The sequence below is a fragment of the Rhodamnia argentea genome, chromosome 5 (assembly GCF_020921035.1).
Source record: "Rhodamnia argentea isolate NSW1041297 chromosome 5, ASM2092103v1, whole genome shotgun sequence".
Taxonomy (NCBI): domain Eukaryota; kingdom Viridiplantae; phylum Streptophyta; class Magnoliopsida; order Myrtales; family Myrtaceae; genus Rhodamnia; species Rhodamnia argentea.
The window spans coordinates 29,421,041-29,443,567 of NC_063154.1; the positions used below are offsets into that span (position 1 = coordinate 29,421,041).

The 22,527-nt window shown below is 38.6% G+C and overlaps 2 protein-coding genes across 2 annotated transcripts in view; both read left to right on the forward strand.

Moving 5' to 3' along the window:
• The window catches only part of LOC115730983, a 97,452-nt gene that overhangs the window by 74,446 nt on the left and 479 nt on the right, over positions 1–22,527 (forward strand). Inside the window, exon 5 of the mRNA XM_048279771.1 lies at positions 21,032–21,748. Coding sequence (XP_048135728.1) covers positions 21,032–21,748 — 717 coding nt within the window. The remainder of the gene's footprint in view (positions 1–21,031; positions 21,749–22,527) is intronic.
• LOC125315123 (disease resistance protein At4g27190-like) lies at positions 12,023–17,756 on the forward strand. Its single transcript, XM_048279298.1, has 2 exons — positions 12,023–14,890; positions 16,886–17,756. Exons 1-2 carry the CDS (start codon positions 12,023–12,025, stop codon positions 17,501–17,503), a joined length of 3,486 nt encoding a protein of 1,161 aa, XP_048135255.1. The 3' UTR covers positions 17,504–17,756.

Below are 22,527 nucleotides of genomic sequence, written 5' to 3' on the forward strand. Positions count from 1 at the left end.
TTATATTTAGTGTTGAAGTAATGTAAAGAGACATAGCAATAAATTTATACAAGAGAGTCACTTCATTACAATAAATATGTTCACATATGTCCCCAACAAAGTATGTTATCAGAACCAAACACACATGCTGCATATTACAAACTAAGAAATGCACAGATCTAACCAATTGAAAGCAGATCCATCGGCGGCCCCGGAGGGGTTGGGGGGAGTGCTGGTTGTGGGAGGTGGAGAGGAACTTGCAGTCGAGCGAGCGGTGCAAAGCTAAGAGAAGCGAAGGAGCAGCTGAGAGCGAGAAAGGTGATAAATTGAGCTAAGCATTCCTAGAAAATAGGGTTTTGATTCTAATAGGGAAAAATTGGACTTTCAATAATATTTTGTTCAGTTGGCCCTAAACCATTTGGTCCAATTGTACAAAGGGAAAAAAGGAGAATACTGATGAGATTGTAACTAGTTCAAAAAAGAAAATAAAAGCCAAAAGTAAATGATGGTCGAATTCCTAAAAACTTCAAACTTTAGGTCTAGTCACAATTTTACCCCAAACTTTTTTTGTCTGAAAAAGCCCCAAACTCTAGGTCCAGTCCCAAATCTATCCCTAATTTTTTTTTTCTCAAAAAAACCCCAAACTTTAGGTCTATTCCCAAATTAACCCAAAACTTTTTATTTTGTCTAGGAGAAAAATCACCAATTTTTACTCTAATCTCAAATCTTCCCCATTAGCCCTTTATCCAAAAATCATTGTTAGAAGTCCCTAATTTCATATCTTGGAACAATTTCATTTTGGATAATTTCAATGATTTTTATTGTGGCCTATTTGTTATCCATGTGGAAACGTCAAGTTGGTCCGTACCTATCGCCCCATTACTTTGCTAATGTTAATCTTTCTATCAATGTGAAAATGTCACGTCAAGTTAGAAATGGAGCACAAGGTATATTTGAGAATAAATTGAAAGTTTATGATTTTTTTTAAACAAAAAAAATTTGGGGCAATTTTGAGACTGTAACTAAAGTTTAGGATTTTTTCTGAGACAAAGAAAAATTCAAGGCAAATTTGATACTTGACCTAAAGTTTGAGGGTTTTTTCTGAGATAAAAAAATTTGGGGTAAAATTGAGACTAGACATATAGTTGAGCATTTTTTAGGATAACTTTCAATTGGCTCATCACAATTGAGTATACAGCAGACACGTATTGGTATACTATTATGCAGCCTCAACTGAATCTTCCATTGTTCATCTCAGCCGACCTAAATGAGTTTCTTACACTTATCGGGAGGCCAACCTCGATCGGATTGTACACGGGAGGCCAACCTCGCCTTCGGAGATCCTAAGGTATGTATTCTATCTAATCCTATAACTCCTAGCACAAACCGTCATGACAACACTCCCACAAACTCAGTTGACTCTTACCCTCTACATCGCTCACTCACTATGTTTGATAATAACAAGCATCACTTCAAGGTTTACGAGTGAGGAAGGACCCGACGACACCAATCGCTCAATCCTCTGCATCGTACGAGAGACACGAAACTCCCGGCCTGTGTCATTCTTTCCACTCATTTGCGCAACGCCCTCATTGTGAATTATGTCGCTTCCTTGCCCCTTTTCCTACCATCAACTCCAATGGAGTCGCGCACTCACCCAACGGAACTATTTTTCCTTAACATCGATAGCTTCTTTTTGTTTTCTTTTGTTTTTGTTTTGATGGCCGTTTGGGTTTTCTTTGGTCACCCGTGCGATTCAATGTGGCACTTTGGCCAACTGCTTTTCCCCTAGCAGCACCATTTTATAGTCACCGTCGCTTTCAAAGTGTGGTGCTTTGGCCAACCGCACTAACCTGGCAGCACCTTTCTTTCTCCCTAATAAGCACTTTTTTTTTCTTTTCTCTCTTTTATATTTAGCTAACCAATGGAGGGTTTTTGCTTATTTATAACATGGTAGAAGACCCATCTTGTGATTTGCCAAATTGATCCAAGAATGTTTCCCATTTCGGTGAGGAACCGGTTTCTCCCTATGCCCCCATTGGCATCCTAGAAGCAAGTCGAAAGCCACACATTGTGCGAGCCTTTTCTTTTTTTCTTTTGTTTTGGCTCCGGCGATTCACTCTTTCCACTAAGTTTCTTCTGATTCACACACCTAGTGGAGGGATTCTTGCTAATATGCCATTTGTCGCGGGCTCGGAGATTCTTTAACTGCGGAACTGCTTGTGGGGCGCCCGACGAGTCGTGCAAGACCAGGTCAGCCCTTTTTCTTTAGTTATTTATGGAACACTCAGGCAAATGTCTTTCTCGTATCAAGTCATACCATGCTCACCTTAGCTCGGGCATCCTTTGTATCGAGCAATAACAAACTACATTAGGCACTACAACTGGTTTCGGCTTGCCATTGCATCATCGGGAGAGCAGCATCATCTCTTGACCGGTTTGTACACGGGAGGTCATCCTCACCTTCAGAGCTCCTAAAGGATGTATTCTATCTAATCTTAGAACTCCAAGCACAAATTGTCATGACACTACTTCCACAGACCCAGTTGACTTTTACCCTTTGCATCACTCACTCATTATGTTTGACACCAACAAGCATCATTTCAAGGTTTACGAGTGTGGAAGGACCCGACGACACCAGTTGTTTGATCCCTCGCATCGTACGAGTGACACGAAACTCCCGGCTCGTGTCACATACATCTGATTTAGACAAGTTTCTCTCTCGAACGTGGGCCAACCACCAGAATAAAGTCAAGCAAACACTAAAGAAAGATGGCAAAAAAATGTCCATTTTCACAAGCCTTTTCTAGCATAAAAATTTGAAGTCCTCAATCCCAACCTGGCAATTTGAAGCCAAAATGCCATTAATATTTCGAACTCCTATAGTAACGCTTAAAGGATTGCTAACAGTGATCGTCTCTATCACATTCTCTCGGTTTATAAATCATATATGTCTTCTTTCGGTATACCTTTTTAAAAGAATAAAAAAGACGATCACCTCTAATAGGTAATCTTATGAGCCCATAAACTAAAGGAAGTGAAAATTTTCAAATCGACAGAACTTGTCGGTTGCTTGCGAAGCTGAACTATCAGTTGAAGCTTCCCCCAAAATCGATATTTTCAATCGTTGCCATCAGAAGAGAAGACCGGTATCATGCTTAGGTCTAAGGTCGACTGAATTGACAATGCAGTGCCCGTACGCTTCAAATTTAGGGCTCTTGTCAACAGGAAAAACCCCAAATCAAATCTAAGCATGCAATTCAGTAAAATTGTGTAGATTCTGAAGGCCACTCAATATATGCATGAGTTCAATTGAACATCTGCATGGCGCCCGCATATTACAACATGTGAGTAGCCTATATTGACATGTAGTTTCAATTACGCTCCCTTGCAAGGCGTTATTTGTATATAAAAGCGATATGCACCAGTCGCATAGTAGTATGCCAAAAAAGCTAATCGAAATATGGGGAATAGAAAATCGTGGCCACAATCAATAAAAACGAATGGCGAGTAAAGAAAGTTTCGGTCATGGATAGGGGTGTGCAAACTGGACCGGATCGGCCCGGACCAACCCGGGACCGGCCCGGACCGGCCGGGTTGGGCCGGTCCTTGAGGTGGATGGTCCGGTCCCCGGTCCCAATAAATGGGACCGGTGCCCAGGCGGTCCGGTCCTCGGGTTTCTTGCATTGGGACCGGACCGGCCCGGCCCGGACCGGACCGCCAATAATATATAATTATTTATATATAAATATATACAATTGCAAAAAAAAAATTGAAAACAAAACAGAATAATAAAAGTCCACCGCCCATTTTTTTCTCAACCTTGCATGGTCGCACTTTCTTCCTCAAGACTCTCTTTTTAGTCTTATTTTCCATCTTTTTTTTTGTCATCTTTTCTCCTTGAGCTTTTTTAGTGCGGTTGGTGATGTTTTTATCATGTAATGGCTGGATTTGGTATTGAATTCGAACATTTTGGTCAAATTCGTCGATCATAAAAGTCATAGCGAGTCGCTATGTTTTTACCATGGCATAATTTATTAAGTTGACTAGATTTTCAATAGTTAGCGGTCCCTCTTGGGCGGGACCGAGACCGGACCGGGACCGGCCCGGACCGGGACCGGCGGTCCCGGTCCGGTCCTTGGTCCCGAAAATATGAGGACCGGGACTACGGTCCGGTCCCCGGTTCCATGCCGGGACCGGACCGGCCCGGACCGTGCACACCCCTAGTCATGGATCAAGTTAGGCCCGGTCGCAAACAAGGTCGCTTGCATGACGACAACGAACCAGGGCACGTCTCGATCCTGTAGCAAGCCGTCCCGGTCATTAATCGAGTTCTGTCTAGTTGTGGCTTGATTCATTCTTTCCCTTTTTCAATTGCATGAACCTTATCCCTTTCCTCTGTCAATTTTGGGCATCCCCACCTTCCACAAATGCCTTTCATTCGAACTTTTGCTTGAGGTGACCCAGTCCTCAGGTGGCAAGGAATCATGCCCATTCCATGGCATTACAGTTGGAAGGAGAGAGGGGCCGGGCTTCAAAGGGGCTTTCAGACCTAAAGTTCAAATTTGAAATGGGCTAAGGCTTCGCGCGCATGTTACGAAGGTCTTATTGAAAAACCACATTAATCCGTGCTGCGAAGACTTGAAATACTTGAATGAAATTTTGAGTTGGGTCGCATATTGACCTGGTTAGCAAAATCCTGGGTTTTATCTTAAAAAATATCTATATTTTTTGGAATAAATAAATATTAAACCATGCATTCTTTTAACAACTTAAGGTTTAAAGCGGTTGGTCGTGGTCCCATAAAATCTTTCATGGTATCGGAGCGGGAGGTCGTGAATTCAAATTTTTCTAATGAATATGTATATTAAACCAGTTAAAGAATGAGAATGTGAAAATATTAAGTTTGGATGTTTTTATTTAGTCATAACATTTCTTTTTTTGTTATGCACTGACTTTTTTTTCCTCATTTAAAGGGACGATTCGAGGGCTTTTAGCCAACATATCTGCAAAAAATTCAAAGATAATACATGACTAATGGTCACCGTTAGTTAGATATAAGGGTCTAAGTTAGCCCCGGGCTAATATGTCAATAAGAAGAAGATTATCAGAAATTGCTATATATATTAAACGACAATTTTCGGTTATAATGAGTGTTTTCTTAATTTATAATCTAGAAGTTTATGTTATTCTGATATGTAAAGCCGATAAAGAGAGAAGTTTCCAATTGATTATGGCATTAGAAGAAGATAATCAAACAATGTCTAATGTATGACATGAATGAAATCTCTATATGATAAGTAGGAACACTCACAAGGCTAAGCGGTTGAATGAAAGGGCAGGGGCCGGAAAAAAGCACGCACGTGAACAAAAATATTTCGATTTGGTAAATACATGTCCCTTAAGCAACTCAAAGCACAAATGCAAAGAACCTTAACATTCAGAGCTCTTAGTCTATACTTTCATTTTCTATGACATCCTTATCAAAGTCATTATTTCCAAAATAGCAGCCATGCATTATTACAAAAGTCCAAAAATTGAACCATTCATGCAAAAATATGGTCCACATGTATTCTTTTGTCTGATAAAGCTCTGTCAATTAAAAAAAAAAAAAAAAGAGCTACGCACGCTGCTCAGGACCAGAAGATGCAATAATTGGAACAGACATAAGATAGTGGGGTATCCCATCTCCATCCCGGGTCAACCTTCAGAAAAGCCGCTTTATGAAAAAGCTAGAGTCCAAAGCGTCCATTGCTGGGAAATGGATTAGCATGTGGCGCATCGCACACAAGATATGTTTGCTACGATATGGAAATAAACCAACAGATTAATGTTTAGCCATGGCTATTATTGTAAAATTACGTGGGAACCAAATGATCTTGCAATTTAAATCCTAAGCGAGAGAACAGATCACTAGAGAAATTAATCAGGAATAATAAATAATACGAGAGATTTATCTAGTTCGATTGAAATATTAATTTATATTCTATGGGAGGGTCAATTGAAAAGCATATACTTATTAACCGGAGAATTACAGAGTTCTAGTTGCTCACGTTCAAGTATTTTCTAGCCCTAAAATACATCCAAGCCCACCGTGTTGGTGTCATGATGTGGTTATCTCACCTTTTTTCTTGGGAAGGACCTAAGTTTGGTGTTTCTCAAGCTTCCATTGGTTGTGGCAATGGCATAGTTTTAAAACATATCATCATAATATGCATGAATGTGTTTTCATAGTAGAATCGAGAATCAGATAACCAAACTAGTGAAAAATGGTAGGTTTCGGGAATTGGGATATTGGCTTTGACGGGTAGGTTCCACGTTCTAGAAAGCGGAACCTGGAATCCGAAACAAGTCATTGTGCTTTTTATGTTCTATGTCTGCAAGCGATACTACGGTATTTTAAAGCATCCGATGATGAGTGCGTAATCAAGAATCATTTGTTTGAGTTTCCATTTCGGGTGATATCTACGATCGAGAGTTTTACTTTATTGATGTTTCATATTGTTATTGTGTTTAAATATGAGGTATGATCAGTGGATTGTAACGGCAAATTGCGATTATTAGGGGTAGTAATTTACTACAATCATTAATTGAAAATATAATTAGAACTTAGGTAGCCTCTACAACCGACCCTGGAACCTGTGTGATCGGGCGGGTTCCGGGCTTCATAAAAAGGGGAATCGGTTTCGACGGTTAGATTCTAGGTTCCAAGTGGAATTTGAAAAGAGCCTAGAATCGCTTACCCCTAATATTAGGGGCTTCCATTTTTCACACAATAATATTTGGTGAAAGTGCTCCAACGATATATCATTCCTCCATTTCTAAGTGTTAGTTTTAATCTATTTTGCTTTTATTCATACTTCAATTTAACTATTTTTCTTAACCTTCTGAATTTTAATTGGGTCCTTATCATGATTATTTGTTAATTTTTTTTACTGAAATTATTATATACAACACATCATATGGACATTCTTCTCGAGATAGAGAAATATTGTTGGCCTCATACCCTCATACTTTAACATCTCCATTGTCATGAAATTAAAAATACTATATAAGGTATTTTTCAGAAGTTAAAATAAAGTTCCGGTAAAATATAACTTGAAGATTAATGCTGCCTATACTTTGAACTTGATGTTGCTGTAAATATACGCTTGAGAATATTAAATTACTCAATCAAGTAAGAAAATCAATGACGTCTTCAACCTCACATTTTTACAAAGCATAATCCATGACAAAATCCATGAAAGACTTGTGCATGTATTTAAGAAGATCGCCAGTAATTAGTGAATCTCCTCCCTTCTAAATTTGGATTCAAAAAATTTCCAATATTCCATAATCTCTCACTTTTCCTTTCCCAACTATGGGAATTACTTTTAAAAAATGGGTCAAAAATCTTTACATACTTTTTATATTTTTTTATGATCTAGGATCCATGGGTCGTAATCGAGTTTTGCCTTTTCCGACGGCGACTATACACGGAGGAAGGCTGGCCCCGTAGCCCATCGGCAAGGGCCCCCCATTTAAGTCCGAGAAACGCGTTGGGAGAGTTTCGAACCTCGACTGTGGCTTACGCCGGCGCTAAAGGGTTTGATTCTCACCAAACACGCCATGCCCGTGGTGGGTTACATACTCTTTTAGTCTGTAACATTTTGATTTTTCTCACCATATCTCTTCACACGCAACGCATATGCTCTATTTCTAATACTAATTAGAGAACAATTTAAAATGTAAATAAAATTACCACAACTTAACACGTTCATGGAGCTTGTAGGCCATGTTTCATATGATTCTAGGTAGCCAGGCGACTCGGGCCTTAGAATTTTCCCACCTGGATCATAAAAAGAAAATAAAATGAAAAAAAAAAGAAAATAAAATGGACTTAATAAAGCCATGTTTTCTTCCATGGTATGTTGCAAATACAAAAATACGGACATGCATTTTATTTTGAAGTAAATCTGCGTATTTGTCATGTCCAAAGAGAACATCCCTCTCGAGTTTAATTAGTCATAACTATTTGTGGTTAGAAATTAGTCATAATCTTTTCAAAGAGTCATAACAAATCTGGGGATTTATGAGTAAATTATGGTTGTCAAAAAAATTGAACAGCTTCAACTTTTCCTTATCAGTCCCGTTTGTCTATTTTTAAGGGAAAATTGTATTAGAATTATAAAACTTGTCGCGAAAGTGCAATTGAGCTCCAAAATTTACAAAAAAAAGGTAATTGAGTAATAAAACTTGTCAAATTGATGCAATCAAATTCTTTCGTGCATAGTATTTTCACTGTATACTTTTACTATTTACTGTCGAGTATATTGTCTAATTCACGAGTTCTGAGAACTCCCTTGCTCTTTACCTATAATGGCCAATGTGTTGTAATGGTTTGGGGCAGACGAGCCCTCCCCGAAATAAAAAGTGTGTTTCAATACTCCCATGGCTTTCTAAAATCTTTCTCTTCTTCTCCCTGGAATGGTGTTGTCATCTCGTTAGAATGGTATTTTTAGCTTGAAATGATGTTATGGTTATAAGTATGCTCTCCACCCGCCACTCGATGGATTACGTGGAATAGAAATTCTAAAGCCTTACGAGTTTTATAGCATAGTTTCATGATGCTTGAGGCAGTCCCTAGTTATGATTTGAGGTAGCCATCTAGTGAGGGATAGCATACCTACTGTAAGCATCGTGTTTCTACGCTATGACATTTCCACATCTAAATTTTTATCACACAAAAAAGGGCAATTGCCAAAGAAAATCGCGACATCTAAATTTCGAAGAAGAGACGTCATGCGGGGCTCGAAAGAGTGAATAAATATTGCTAATTTAAACCATAGTACAGGCGGAGATACTGATATAGATATGGGGACATGTGGGGCCTACACTAAAGTCACATGGCATCAAGGTCATGGCCATTGCACTCGCCCTTCATTGCAGTCTTTGAAGACAATACACTAAAAACAAAGACTTATTTTCAACTAATGGTCGAGCTCTAATCATGCAGCGACCGATAGTGACAGCCATCTTTCTTTAAATTTTATTTTGGCCCGGTAACGACGTGGAGTGGTCTGCTACCGTTCAACTTCTTTAGTCTATCTCCTCCCTCAACATTACATTCCATGCCCATCTCTCCTCTTTCTTCCTCGGCGTGGCGTTTGGGTCGTTCTCAAGGTTCTAGATCGTTGGATTGCTGGTACTAAATCTTCGCCGTTGATCCCTCGTGCTTTCTTGGGCACAACCATTCTTCCTCCTCCTCCTCTTCTTCTCCAGGGTCATCATTCTCCGTCTCTCCGTTTTCTCGCTCCGTGCTTACGGTATTGCGAGATATGCTTTCAACAGAAACGAAATGGGTTGTGCTAGCATAATAGTTTTTGAGTATTTGTGAGAATAACCGTACACGAGAGATTCAAATTCTTAAAAGAGCGATCTCATAATAACACTTAATTAATCGTTATTTTTTTTGTGGTCTAAAATAGACTATTAATTTTACAATCATTCAAAAATTATTACATAATCAATTCTCAAATGAAATCTACTTTTTTGTCCTGTAAAAATGACAGCTATCAAAGAAAATCACCATATGTAAGTTCCGCCTCATTTGCACTGTACACGAATGAGTGACTCGCCCTAGCTCGGACACACTTTAGTAAACCTTTTTGAACTTCAACTGTATTCTTCTCTTGAATTTTATTTGTTCGGGCAGGAATCTAAGCCCAACCTATCGCCTTCATTGGTTTGAGTCGTTTGACCATTAAAAGCGCCCCAAAATATAATTTTCGACATTAGGCTCCTTTTATTTCATAGAAAATAAAAGATTCGAAATTTTTTTTTTTTAAATATAATTGTTTGTATGGCTTGAAATAATTAACTAATTAAAAATATTCTTATCGTGGACGATAATTTATATATGGATATTTTCGTGAAAGATAAAATGTATTCTTTATTCATTCATTTTTATAAGCAATATAAGTGTTCATTTTTAAGAAAATATTTTTCAAATCATTCATTGGTTTTTGTTGATATTGCTATGATAAAACAAAAATAGCACTAAAAATAACATGTTTTTGCCATTAACGAATGTCTCTACAACATATGAAAGTTTTACCATATATGAAAGTCATTTACCCCTATAATAGATACATTTACCAAGTACAAGTAGCACACATTTATAGTAACACGCAATCTTATCAACATATTAGAAATTGATCGGTGCGAATTGCTTTTCAACGGCAAACATCTAATTTTATGGTTAGAATAGTTGATGGTGGAAGCCCCTCTTAAAATATAAAAAAAGTACTTGAGGATGTACTGACCAACCACAAAGGGGTTTTTGGTTTTCCTCGATATGACGAGAAAATTGAATTTTATGCACTACTAACTAGGTTAAACTTATCGAGCTAATTACAAAGAAACATGTGCCTCATGACTTTTATTGTTTTGACTTAGTCAAAATACTTTCGAACGGTGATAATGCATCTACCCAATTGGGGTTAAATTGACCTTTCCAACCTAACAATCTTGTTTGGACAAAAAAAAAAAACAATTTTGATGGGCTTGTTTGTCATGTGAGACTAATAGACGCATAGAAATTTAGCCAACTAACATTCAACTATATCCGAGGCCACTATGATGAATACCCATCATATGCTACTATTACTTTAACATTATACTTACTGACCATCTCTCTTGTACAATTATTAAATATCTATAGTACGGTAATTTTTACGTTGACATAATCATTTTCTTAAGAAGTGTTAAAGAATGTAAAGTAAAATTGCTTGTTACTAAAAAAATGTCATGCTTACCTAACTACGGGATTGGTACAGTTAGTTGAGCCATTGCGAAAGTTTTAGCTCGAAATTGGGGAATCGTTCATTTGAATCCCACAAATTGCGTGCAAGCTGTTTTGGGTTAGAGTCACCTACCCAAGGGCCTAAGCTTAACTGATTTTGCAGGATATTTCATTGGCTTAACCTCCACACCCATGGCCTTAGATTGTAGCGAAAACAATTGCGTACTTTAGGAGAATGCTAACTTCATGTGGTAATTTTTTTTTTCTAGTATGTGCACTTATTCTCCATATATTAGGTAGTTACTATGCAAAAAATCCTTATCAACTTAATTACAAAGTGAACGTCCCTGATGACTTTAATTAGTCATAACATTGTTTTTAAAAATTAGGCATAACCTTTTCGAATGGTCATAGTGGATATACAGGTTAAGGAGTAATTTCACATATTCTAATCTAACACTTATGGTTGGCAAATTAAACAACTTCAATATTTCCTTATGAACTGAGTTTTTTTTTTCCACTTAAAGGATTGATTTGAGGTGCTTTATGTTAATAAACCTCTAAAAGTTCGGAATATGATAAATGAAAAGTCAAGACATATTGTCACCAAACAGTCAACATTAATTAGATATTAGTACATGACCACTTAACAGTGGAGGAAAGGAAAGAGACTTAGATATTGGTGCTCGTGATCGGCCAAGGAGAGAAATAATCAAATGGGAGATACAAATATCATAATTTTTCTACGGCAATCACTTAAGTACTATATTCTTTTTTGGATCATTAAGTGTCATGATTTATGTATGATGCTCACTTGAGAATCATGACTATTATATAACTTTTTTAAAGATCATTTGAAAGCTATAAGATTTTGAAATAACAAGTGCCATGCCATGTTGAATTTCTGAGATTCTTGAACGAGTGTTCCTAAAACAGTTTGGCCCTTCAGCTGTGATTTGAAAATTATCGCACTCACGGCGACGTTTGACATATGGTTTCCAAGTCCACGTTGGTGGCTTGACAGATGGGGCCCACTGCGGTCTTTCTTTCATTTTAAATCGTTGGATCTCCAGAACTGAACCTCACCCGTTGATTCGTCATCCTTTTCTGCGCTCAAATCTTTTTCCCCTCTTCTTCTCTCAATCATTCTTGCTCTGTTTCGCTCTTTCTTCTCCTCGGCCAAACCATCCTTCTTATTCTTCTTCACTGTCTCCCCGTTTTATCGCTCTTTCTTTCTCGAAAAGAAAAAATCAAAGCAAAATGTCGATCGATCCTGCCCTTCCTGTTGCATCTTTTGCATGGGATATCTTGAAGCGGGTAGTTGTTCCCGTCAAGCGCCAATTCGGATACGTGATCTCCTCCAAGAGCTACGCCCAGGATCTTCAGAAGGAAGTCGGGAAGCTGGCGTACGAGGCTGAGAGGATCCACAATGCCGTCGAAGTGGCCAGAAACAATATTCGGATGGTCTACAGTCTAGTCACCGATTGGCACGAGACTGCAGAGAAGGCCTTGAAGGAGGCGGGAGAGCTGTTGGGAGAGTTCGAAAAAGCGAGTAAGAGTTGCTGCTACGGGACTCTTCCCGACCCCAATTGTCGCTATCAGTTCAGCAGGAAGGCCAAGGATAAGATCGAGCTCCTTCAGCGACTCGCTCGAGAATGCAGTGAATTCAGGGACATCTCCTTCATTGATCCTGCTCCGGGGAATGTCACTGCGGCCTCCGCTCCTTCTGCCAAGGACGATGGCGTCTTCGAATCCAGAGCTTCGATCCAACGTAAAATCATGGCCGCTCTTGCTGATAACCGCAACAGCGTGGTTGGGGTTCATGGGATGGGCGGGACCGGCAAGTCCACCCTTTTGGAAGAGGTTGAAAGAAGAATAAGGGAAGAGAGGTCGTTCGATCTGGTCGCTAAGGCCGACGTGTCGGAAAATCCAGACATCAAGAGGATTCAAGAAGAGATCGCGTACGGGTTGGGCCTTAGTGACATAAAGAAGGAAGAGAATGTCAGCTTGCGAGCGAAGCTTCTGCGTGAGAGGCTAGAAGATGAGGAGAGGACGAAACAAGAAAATGATGAGGGGAAGAAGAAGAAGAAGAAGGTGCTCATAATACTGGACAACCTGTGGAAAAGGCTTGACTTGAAATCAGTGGGCATTCCTTGCGGACACGACAACAAAGTCATAGGATGCAAGTTGCTGTTGACTTCAAGATTCCAAGATGTTTTGAGTAGGGATATGGGCTGCGACAGGGACTTCCTCCTCGATGCGCTGAAGGAGGAAGAGGCAAAAAGACTGTTTGAGAGGACGGTGGGCGACAAAGTTCATCACGATCCATTCAAATCCTTGGTGGATGAAGCACTCAACAAATGCGCAGGTTTGCCTTTCCTAATTATTGCAATGGCGAATGTTTTTAGAGACGCGGATTTTCGCGAATGGAAGGATGTTTTGAGACAAATCGAGATGTCTACAAACAGAGGACTCAGTGAGAGGATAAACGAGATGTTGCAGTTGAGCTATAGTCGTTTCAAAGGGGAGGATGGCAAGGAGGTGAAGTCATTGTTACGCCTATGTGTTGTTTATGGTGTCTCTAAGCCCTCTCTTGAAAACTTGGTGAGGTATAGCGTGGGTTCGAGGTTATTTCGAGAAGATAGCAGCATAGAAGAAGTGAGAGACAGGTTGAGCTCACTGATCCAAACCCTGAAAGCCTCTTCCTTTTTGTTAGCAGACGAGAAAGATGCTGATGTTTTCAAGATACACGACTTGGTTCGTGGATTCGTTGCCTCGGTAGCTTCAAGAGATGACCCTCTTCTGGTGTTGAAAAATCATGATAAGTCAGTGATAGAGTTGCCGAAGGACAAGCTGAAAAGTTGCACATCGGTATGCTTTCCCTACGTCGACATGGAGGAGCTTCCTGAAGAGTTAGATTGCCCTGAAATGCGGATCTTTTTGTTGTTCACAAACAATGGATCTCTTAAGGTCCCAGGCTCATGTTTCAACTCTATGAGAAAACTCATGGTCTTACATCTTTCTCGGGTGCGGCTCACTCGTTCACCTTCGCCATTCCAATTCTTGGAGAACTTACACACTCTGTGCCTAAATGATTGTTCGTTAGAGGATGTAGCCATGATCAGCGAGCTAAAACGGCTATGTGTTCTCAGCTTTGCCAACTCCAAAATTCAACAATTGCCAAAAGAAATTGGACAATTGGTGGAGCTGCGGTTGTTAGACTTAAACCATTGCTCAAAACTTGAGATAATTGAACCGGGTGTGCTTGGGAGCTTGATGAAATTGGAGGAGCTGTATATGGAGAATAGTTTTGATCGTTGGAATGCCGTGGAGCAAACTCCACCCACTAATGCCGGTCTTATTGAGTTGAATAACTTGAAGAATCTCTGCACTTTGCATGTGTCCATTCTCGATCCGAGTGTGCTCCCAGAGGATCTAAACGTCGAGAAACTAACCAAGTACCAAATCCAGATAGGTGATGTGCCACGTTGGCGGAGTCGCAATGTGTCGAGCACATTGGAGCTGTCGAGCACATTGGAGCTTGAGTTGGATCCAATGAGCGATATTCTTCGGAAAGGATGCATACAGACTTTATTAGGCAAAACCGACGGTCTCTTTTTAGACGGATTAAATGGAATTGAGCAAAGTATTTGCGCGTTATCGCAGAAAGGCTTTCCGAAATTAAAGCACCTACAAGTTGAGAATAGTCCTTCCGTCCATCACGTCCTCCAATTACCATCACATACAGAGTTTCAGATGTTGGAGTTATTACTTTTCCATAACCTCATCAACTTGGAAAAGATATGCAACAACCACATCTCTTCCAATTCCTTCAGTGCATTAAAGGTAGTACGAGTTGAAAACTGCGACAAGATGGAAGTTTTGTTTCCTCTTTCATTATTGAGAGAACTTCCACAGCTTGAAGAGATCCAAGTTGTCAACTGCCACTTAATGCGAGAGATTGTAGAAGTGGATGATTGTGGCAAACTTGAGTTGCGGAATTTGCATGTCTTGAACTTGTGTGATCTGCCGAATATGAAGAACTTTTGCACCGCGGGGATGGCCCCTTCAAGTTGTACATCAAACGACCATGTTGGCACTCAAGTTGCATTCTTCAACGGGCAACAGGTAACTTTCTATCAAAACAATATGTTATTTGATGATCTTTTGTTCATTTGCTAATTAAATGTGACATAGATTATTGTCCTTATTCTTTCTTCTTCTTCTTTTTCGGTTCATTTTCTGCCTAGTTATATTATCCTAATCATGCCTTATCTGTAATTGCGTAAAGCAATCTTCCGTTACTCTTCATTGCGTAGAACTCCGGCAAAGAGAATGAAATCCATGTAAATTTAGATTGTGATAGGACTAGTCATTTGCGGATTGCATGCGGCAAGAAAAAATATGATATCTAGATGGCTTAGGTAAAAATCAATATGAAGAATGGGCAAGGGGATTGGGTTTTCAAATAGTAGCAACGATGATAATCTAATTGATATGATGCACGTCTTTTCCCTATCGTGTGTTTCAATAAGCACTTAGTCATTGCATAAGCCCTACAAGTATAAACACACACAATTACACGCATGTTCATACTTGCAAAGCATATAACAGATATAAGTATATGTAAGCACTTTGGGCATAACAAACATAAATCTTCAACTTCTAATTGAAAAAAAAAAAGAGAACATACATCTTCAACTTGTGCCAATATCTCGTAGTTTAAGGCATTACTGAGTGACTTTAAGGAAAAAAGTTCACGAGATCCCCCATGAAGATTTAAATCGGTAAACACTTACTTCGAAAATGTGGTTATATAAATTAGGGCGTATTGAAAGTAAATAGCTGACTAGGGAGGCCATATGCACAATGAAATTTCTTTGATCGTTTCATATGCTCGCGATATATTTCAAAGCCCTTTTCACGAAGTCAACCATCTTATTATTATTTTTTGTCTTAATCTCTTTCAAGATCATTGCCTTTTTTTTCCTCATTTTTCTTTATTTATATTGGAAATTTTCAACTCATTGTAAAAAATCACATGTGACAAATAGATGGAAATTGTAGTTAATTGTTTAACAATTTGTTAGTGTAGTAGGTAAGCTGTTAAATTGGTTATTGTTAGTAATAGAAGTAAGTAAACTAAGGATAAACAGTGACAATTATCATTGAAGTTGATAGTGGAGTTCAAGGCTCGTGCAATATATTAGTTTCGCAAGTTATTAAACATGAGCTTACATGGAGAGAAATTTAAGTTGCCATTATAAATTTATCAAGTATGAAAGAAAATTAGCCCCATCGTAGGTTTATTCTTATTAGATAAATTACAATATTTCACGCATAAATTGATTGGGTCTGGCAAAGCCCAAGCGAGCTTAGGTGGATGGCGAAGGCGTCAAAAGGAAGTTACTTCTAGTAACTAAACTTTTATGAGAGTAATTTCCCTTATGAAGTACTAAATTACTTTTCAAGATTGCTAAGTTTCCTTAGGTAGGTAGTAAATTAGACATACCTTTCTGTAATTAAGGAATTATAGCATAATAATTTACTTCTCGTGATTGAAACTTGCCTTGTTGATCACTCCATGAGATGTTGTGCTTTGTTTGTAAGTTGCCTATGTCTTTCATAACCACGGTCATTCTACAGTTTCTATATAATTTTGTCATGGTAGTAATGTGCATTGTGAGATAGTGTAGTACTTTTTGGCAATCATGCGACAAAATGAGCAATGTAACATCAAAGTAGTAACATAACCTAAGAGGGAGTGGTTTACCTTATGGGAAAGAATTTACCTTGAATGTACTTCCTTTTGCTCTAAGGATCACTAATCTTCGTAGTCATTAGCAAACTGAATGAATACTATTTCTTGATGACTGTAGTTTCCCTTATTGTTAATAAATTGCAAACAATATCCAATTGTAATACCATCCACGAATTTATTGTAAAAATGAAGTTCATTAGTTGTTTTTGGGGTCGTAAAATACCTTTTCTGATTTTTAAATTAGCCTTTGTTTATCATAGCTTTTTGTAAATGTAAAAATCATCCTAAAGTCCGTAAATTTTCTTCCGCAACAATTTGTAATAACCTGCTATAGCACGTATGCTGATGGGTCTATCCGTCAGGTTTCAATCCCATCCTTGGAGTCCTTGACAATGGTTGGACTTCCCAATCTGGAAGATATATGGACCGATGAATCTCCGTTGGGGCTGAGCAGTCTCCAATTTCTTAAGGTCTCTTCATGCAAATCTCTCTCAAAGGTCATCAACTCCAGGTCACTAGTAAAACTACAAAAGCTACACACTTTAAAGGTAAAAGATTGCGTTGCAGTACAAGAAATTTTTGACCTCGATGGACTAGGCGCTGATGCAAATATTGAGACTCTCTCTGAGCTAAACGCCATCTATATAAAGAGACTACCAAGCTTGAGGTGCATATGGAACAAGAATCCTTGTGGAATTGTGAGATTCCATAATTTAAAGCAATTGAAGGTGTTTGGCTGTAACAACCTCGGGTTTCTGTTTTTCCCATCCATGGTTCAATCTCTCCTACAATTGAGAGAACTAGAGGTACAAGGTTGCAACAAGATGGAGGCGATTGTTATAGAGGATGAAGGGTCGGGAATAGAAACATCAGAAACTCTAGTATTCTCGATGTTAACCAATTTATGCGTTGCAGGTTTGGAAAGTTTGACGTGCTTCTCTCGCAGAAAGTGTAAGATTGATTTTTTTTTCCTGGTTTAATCATTAAAAATCTTCTTAGATTAATTCATCCCTGCAATGCAAAAGATGGCATTCCTTTCATCTAATTAAAAATCGATGACAGGTTCACGAGAAGCTTGGAGTGAGGATCGTCTCAAATCATGCTACACTACTCTCTTCAATCAAGAGGTACGTAACAAACGCTACGTCAAAATCTTAAATATAACAAAAATCCAATGATTGCATCAATTTTCTGTGCATAGCACTTCACGAGTTTACATGCTGTGCATTTCAAGTTGCCATATAGCGTTACAAATAATTGGGAAGTTTAAATTCAAATCAATAAGAGTTGGATCAATCACATCAAATTATTAAGAGATAGTAAAAGATGATATATGAATATAGATAATTGTTATGCCGGCCAGCTAAATAAATAAAACTAACAAATAGTTGTATTGGAGATGAAGCATGATCGCTAAAGCCCACTTTGGTTAAAATTGATTGCGTTCCACATAATCACCGCACCATAAAAGCTGGATAAGCCAAAGTAGTGTTACTCTTCAAATTGTGATTTTGAATTGAAATGAAGAATCTAAAGTAGAGTCACTATTCATACAAAAGTTGGATAATTAATCTTCAATGAGCACAATTGTCAACTCTCAAATTATGTGGTTAAAGTCACTCTTGGTGACTATATAGTAAAAGATTTTGTGATATAGCGATGTTCGTTGGAGAACACTATGTTTTTGTTAATTTTGCTATAAAATTTATGTATATTAAGTTCGTATCAAATCGTGTCATTTTCGGATTTCTCAGATAATCATTTGCAAACATGTTAATTCATATTATAAATTGCCAGCCTTTCAATTCTTATGTTTGTTGTTATTATAGAATTCCACTAGTTCTGACGGCGTGCACAATTACTTTTGGGTATTTTGAAACTCGATGGATGGATGAATTTCGTTGTAAATGCAAATAGCATTACTCGAGTGACGAAAAACAGAACATGCTACCCTCTTGTTAATATGATAGAAATGTTTCACCTCATGAGGTAGATTATAGACATCTCCAGTATGAACTACAATTTTTATCTAACTATTGGATCATCCAACACGGTGACAAAGCAATGAATCTTAAAAGGAAAATTCAATCAATTTTCAAGTGTAAAATGATATAAATAAGATTTGTTCGTTTTGACCCAATCAATCCCCTTTTTCATTGTTTCGTTTTAGGATGACTTTTCAATTTTTTTAGAGTGACATAATATTGAATAAAAATAACAGATATTGACTTTAACCGGAAGTAATGAAGTCTTTGACCTTCTCACGTATATTTTGGAGAAATTAAAGATTAATACTGAAAAAATTGTAATATTATTTATATCACACGTGTTTAATTTGAGTGAATAAGTAAAATTAATAGAAACCTAACGGGCTAACAAACACGGTATGGGGAATAATACACTAATTTTGAAGTTAGACTAGCCCAAAATGAGACATTGAAAATGCTTTTAGTAAAATGAAAAAGGAAATTTGCTAATATGGACAAATCAAACAAATTTGAGGAATATCGTCCTTTTTGTTTCCAAATATTTCGTGTTGCCTTTTGAACTGCCCTTAAAAAATGTGGAAAGACAAATAATATGTCAAGGCATAAACAGAAAAGCTTTGGTATGTCCTTTGCAAGATGAGGATGCGGCCACAATGGATAGACCAAGATTGTTAGGACCACCGCTTCTTCCGTTTGTATTCATGAACTTTTCAAACTAACATAATCACTAATTTCTTGAGCGATATCGCAGGTTGCGTTTCCTAGCTTGGAGACATTACGCATCTGGTGTATGAATAGTATTGATATAATATGGGACAATCAAGTTGCTACGGAGTCTTTCCGCAAACTAAAGTCACTCAGCATTTATGGATGCGACAAGCTAGTGAACATTGTTCCTTCTTACATTCTTGGACGGCTCAAGAGCTTGGAAAGTTTGGAGGTACATTTATGTCATTCGCTTGAAGTTGTTTTCAAACTGCAGCCATTGAGTCCTCTAGATGGACATCCCATTGCTCGTTTCCCGTTAGAAAAGTTGGAGTTAGAGGGATTATCAAAGCTAAAGTGTGTATGGGACAAGGAACTTCACAGTCAAGTCAAATTCCAGTGTCTCCGTTCCGTTACCGTTTCCCAATGCGAGAGCCTCACCTCTCTGTTTCCAGCCTCAATAGCTAGGGATCTAACGCAACTTGAGGAGTTGAAGATCGATGAATGTGGTGGCATTGTGGAACTCATCGAGAAGGACGGACTAGATCCTAGGGATGTGTTCCCTAAGTTAGCCTCCCTCGAGCTTAAGCGTCTACCAGAGTTGAAGTGCATCTACACAGGAACACATGCTTTACGTTGGCCAGCATTGAAGATCTTGAAGGTGGATGCCTGTAACAAAGTGGAGATACTTGCTTCGCAACCTGAGAATGAGATGCCACTTCATGAACAACCTCTCTTCTTGATAGAAAAGGTACGACCCAAGATGTGACATTTTTGTTGAGAGAAATCTCTGCAATTTTTGCCATTGTGATTATAATTGACTGCAAACGGGAATGTAGGGATTTACTTGAGTGCATACGTGAGTACAACAAGTCAAATATAACGGATCAGTGATGATGTCTACTGCATGGGGTGCATTTCCTTCCGTTGAATTGCATGAGACTCAACATCTTAAAATGCAGGACTTACACGAACACTCTTTTAACTTAGCTGGTTTTAGATTCTGATTTGACTAATTTCTCAGGGCGCATTCTCAAATCTGCAAGAGTTAAAATTGGATTTATATGGAGGGATGGAGATATGGCATGGGCATTCTCATGATGGAGAATCCTTTTGCAAGGTTAGAGTTCTCGAGCTTCATCATTTCTCGAAGGAATCTGCAATATCCACATGTCCTCTTGTTCGGAGTTTAACCAACTTGCAAGAGCTGGTTGTACGCAATTCTGATATAGAAGAGCTAAGCGACATTGTGGAAGCCAAAGAAGGCCCAAGGCACGAGCTAAAAGCAATACCACCATTTTCCAAATTTTTTCAACATCTCAAGACTCTAGATGTGTCATTTTGTGATGGGTTATCAAAGATGTTCACACCAACAATAGCTGGCAATTTGGTGGAACTCACGAAATTGAGGATAAGTAAATGCAAAATGTTGACAGAAGTCATTTGTGACGATGGAGGTGAGGAGGGGCTTGTGGTGGTTTTCAATCAATTGAAGTATATGGAGCTTGATGGGTTGATGGGGTTGAGATGTTTCAGCTCAAGTAAATACGCTTTAATGTTTCCACTCGTGGAAGATGTCATTGTGAGTGGATGTCCCAGCATGAAGTTCTTCTCTGAGGGACCAATAAATACTCCAAAGTTGGAGAGAGTACAAGTCTCAACAGAAGCGTGGTTTTGGGAGGAAAACCTCAACATCACCATCCAAAATATGTTTAAAGAGATGGTATGCATCGGTTATCAAATTTTGTTCAATTAGATGGTCTTGTTGCGTTTTGCTAACTAGAAGTTTACATTTAATGATGCTTTTTCTAATAGGCTACGATTGCCGGAGTAAAGTTTATGCAACTGTCTGAGTTTCCCGAGCTAATTGAAAAATGGCATGGCGAACTTATTCCCATCAAGCCCTCTTGGCAATTAGAGTCACTCGTAGTGGATAAATGTCCATCATTTACTAATGCTATTCCATTCAGATTGATACCTGTTTTAAACGAAGTGCAAAGACTGCAAGTGTGCGATTGCGAGTCGCTAGAAGAAGTATTCAATCTTGAAGGGCTAGAGGGTGTGCGAAGCACTCGGTTGCTGCCTAGTTTACGATTTCTAGACTTGGTCAATCTACCAAAGTTGTGGCGACTATGGAACAACCACCTTCAAGGGACGCTGCGCTTCGATATGATATTTAGTCTTACCCTTTATAAATGCAGCAACTTGAGACATGCTTTCACTCCATCGATGGCTCGGTGTGTTGCCAATCTATGGGTGATGGAAATAAAGGAGTGTGGTCAAATGGAAGGAGTGATCGCAGAGGAAGAAGGGCAAGGAAGCGCAGTGGAGAAGATTACATTCCCGCGTCTTTGTTTGATGAAGCTGGAATGCTTACCCAATATGACTAATTTTCTCTCGGGGAAGAACCGTCCTCTGGAATGCCCCAACTTAGAAAAGCTGACCATCGCAAACTGTCCCAAGATGAGAAGTTTAACTTGGCAACCTTTGATGGAGATAGACCACCGCACTCCTTCACTTTTTACTCCGGAGGTCAGTCTTCTTTTTCTTTATCCAATGCTTTTGATGTTTAAAATTAAACATCTTGTCAAATGGAAGCACCAATGGAAGTTGCAATGCGACATCCGCTTTTTTTCTTTCACTTGTTTTTGCCTCCGAAATACTCCACACGCCACACAATGTCATCAATCAAGGATAAGAAATTGGTTACCCATTGCAAATTGATTAAACTTAAATTGTAGATAGGTGTCACCACCAACTAAAACTTCATAATTTTAAACCCATTCACAAATTGGATAAACTGAAATCTTCCCAATCACTGAAATAAAAAATAAAGAAGCATGGAACTAGTCACCTGATTTTTTGGTAGGGACAAGTTGCAATAACGTAATTCACGACCAAAATGAAAATTCCATACGGGCTCTTAAGTGAACAATTCATAGCAGCTCATACAATCGTTTCATTTTTATTTTTTATTTTTGTATTGGAATCTATTGTTGCATAAAATGTTTTATTTGTTCACGAAGACTAGTTGCATTTTCCCGGGGATCCTCGTTAGTGTGAGAAACCTGCCTACAAATTTCTAGTCACGCGAAATTTTTAAGAAAATTGCAAAAGTATTCATGTGTTATTTGAGGTCGTCATTTCGTTCTTTGGATCGTAATTTAGTGAAATGTTCTCCTATCTTTTTTGTGCATGAGTATTAATGGGTGGTACAGGCCGTAAAATGAAAGCATCAAGCAACCTCTCCTTGATCGTGTCACTAACAAGTTCTAATGTTGTGGTTTGTCGGAGGAAAGTAAGTTCATAAT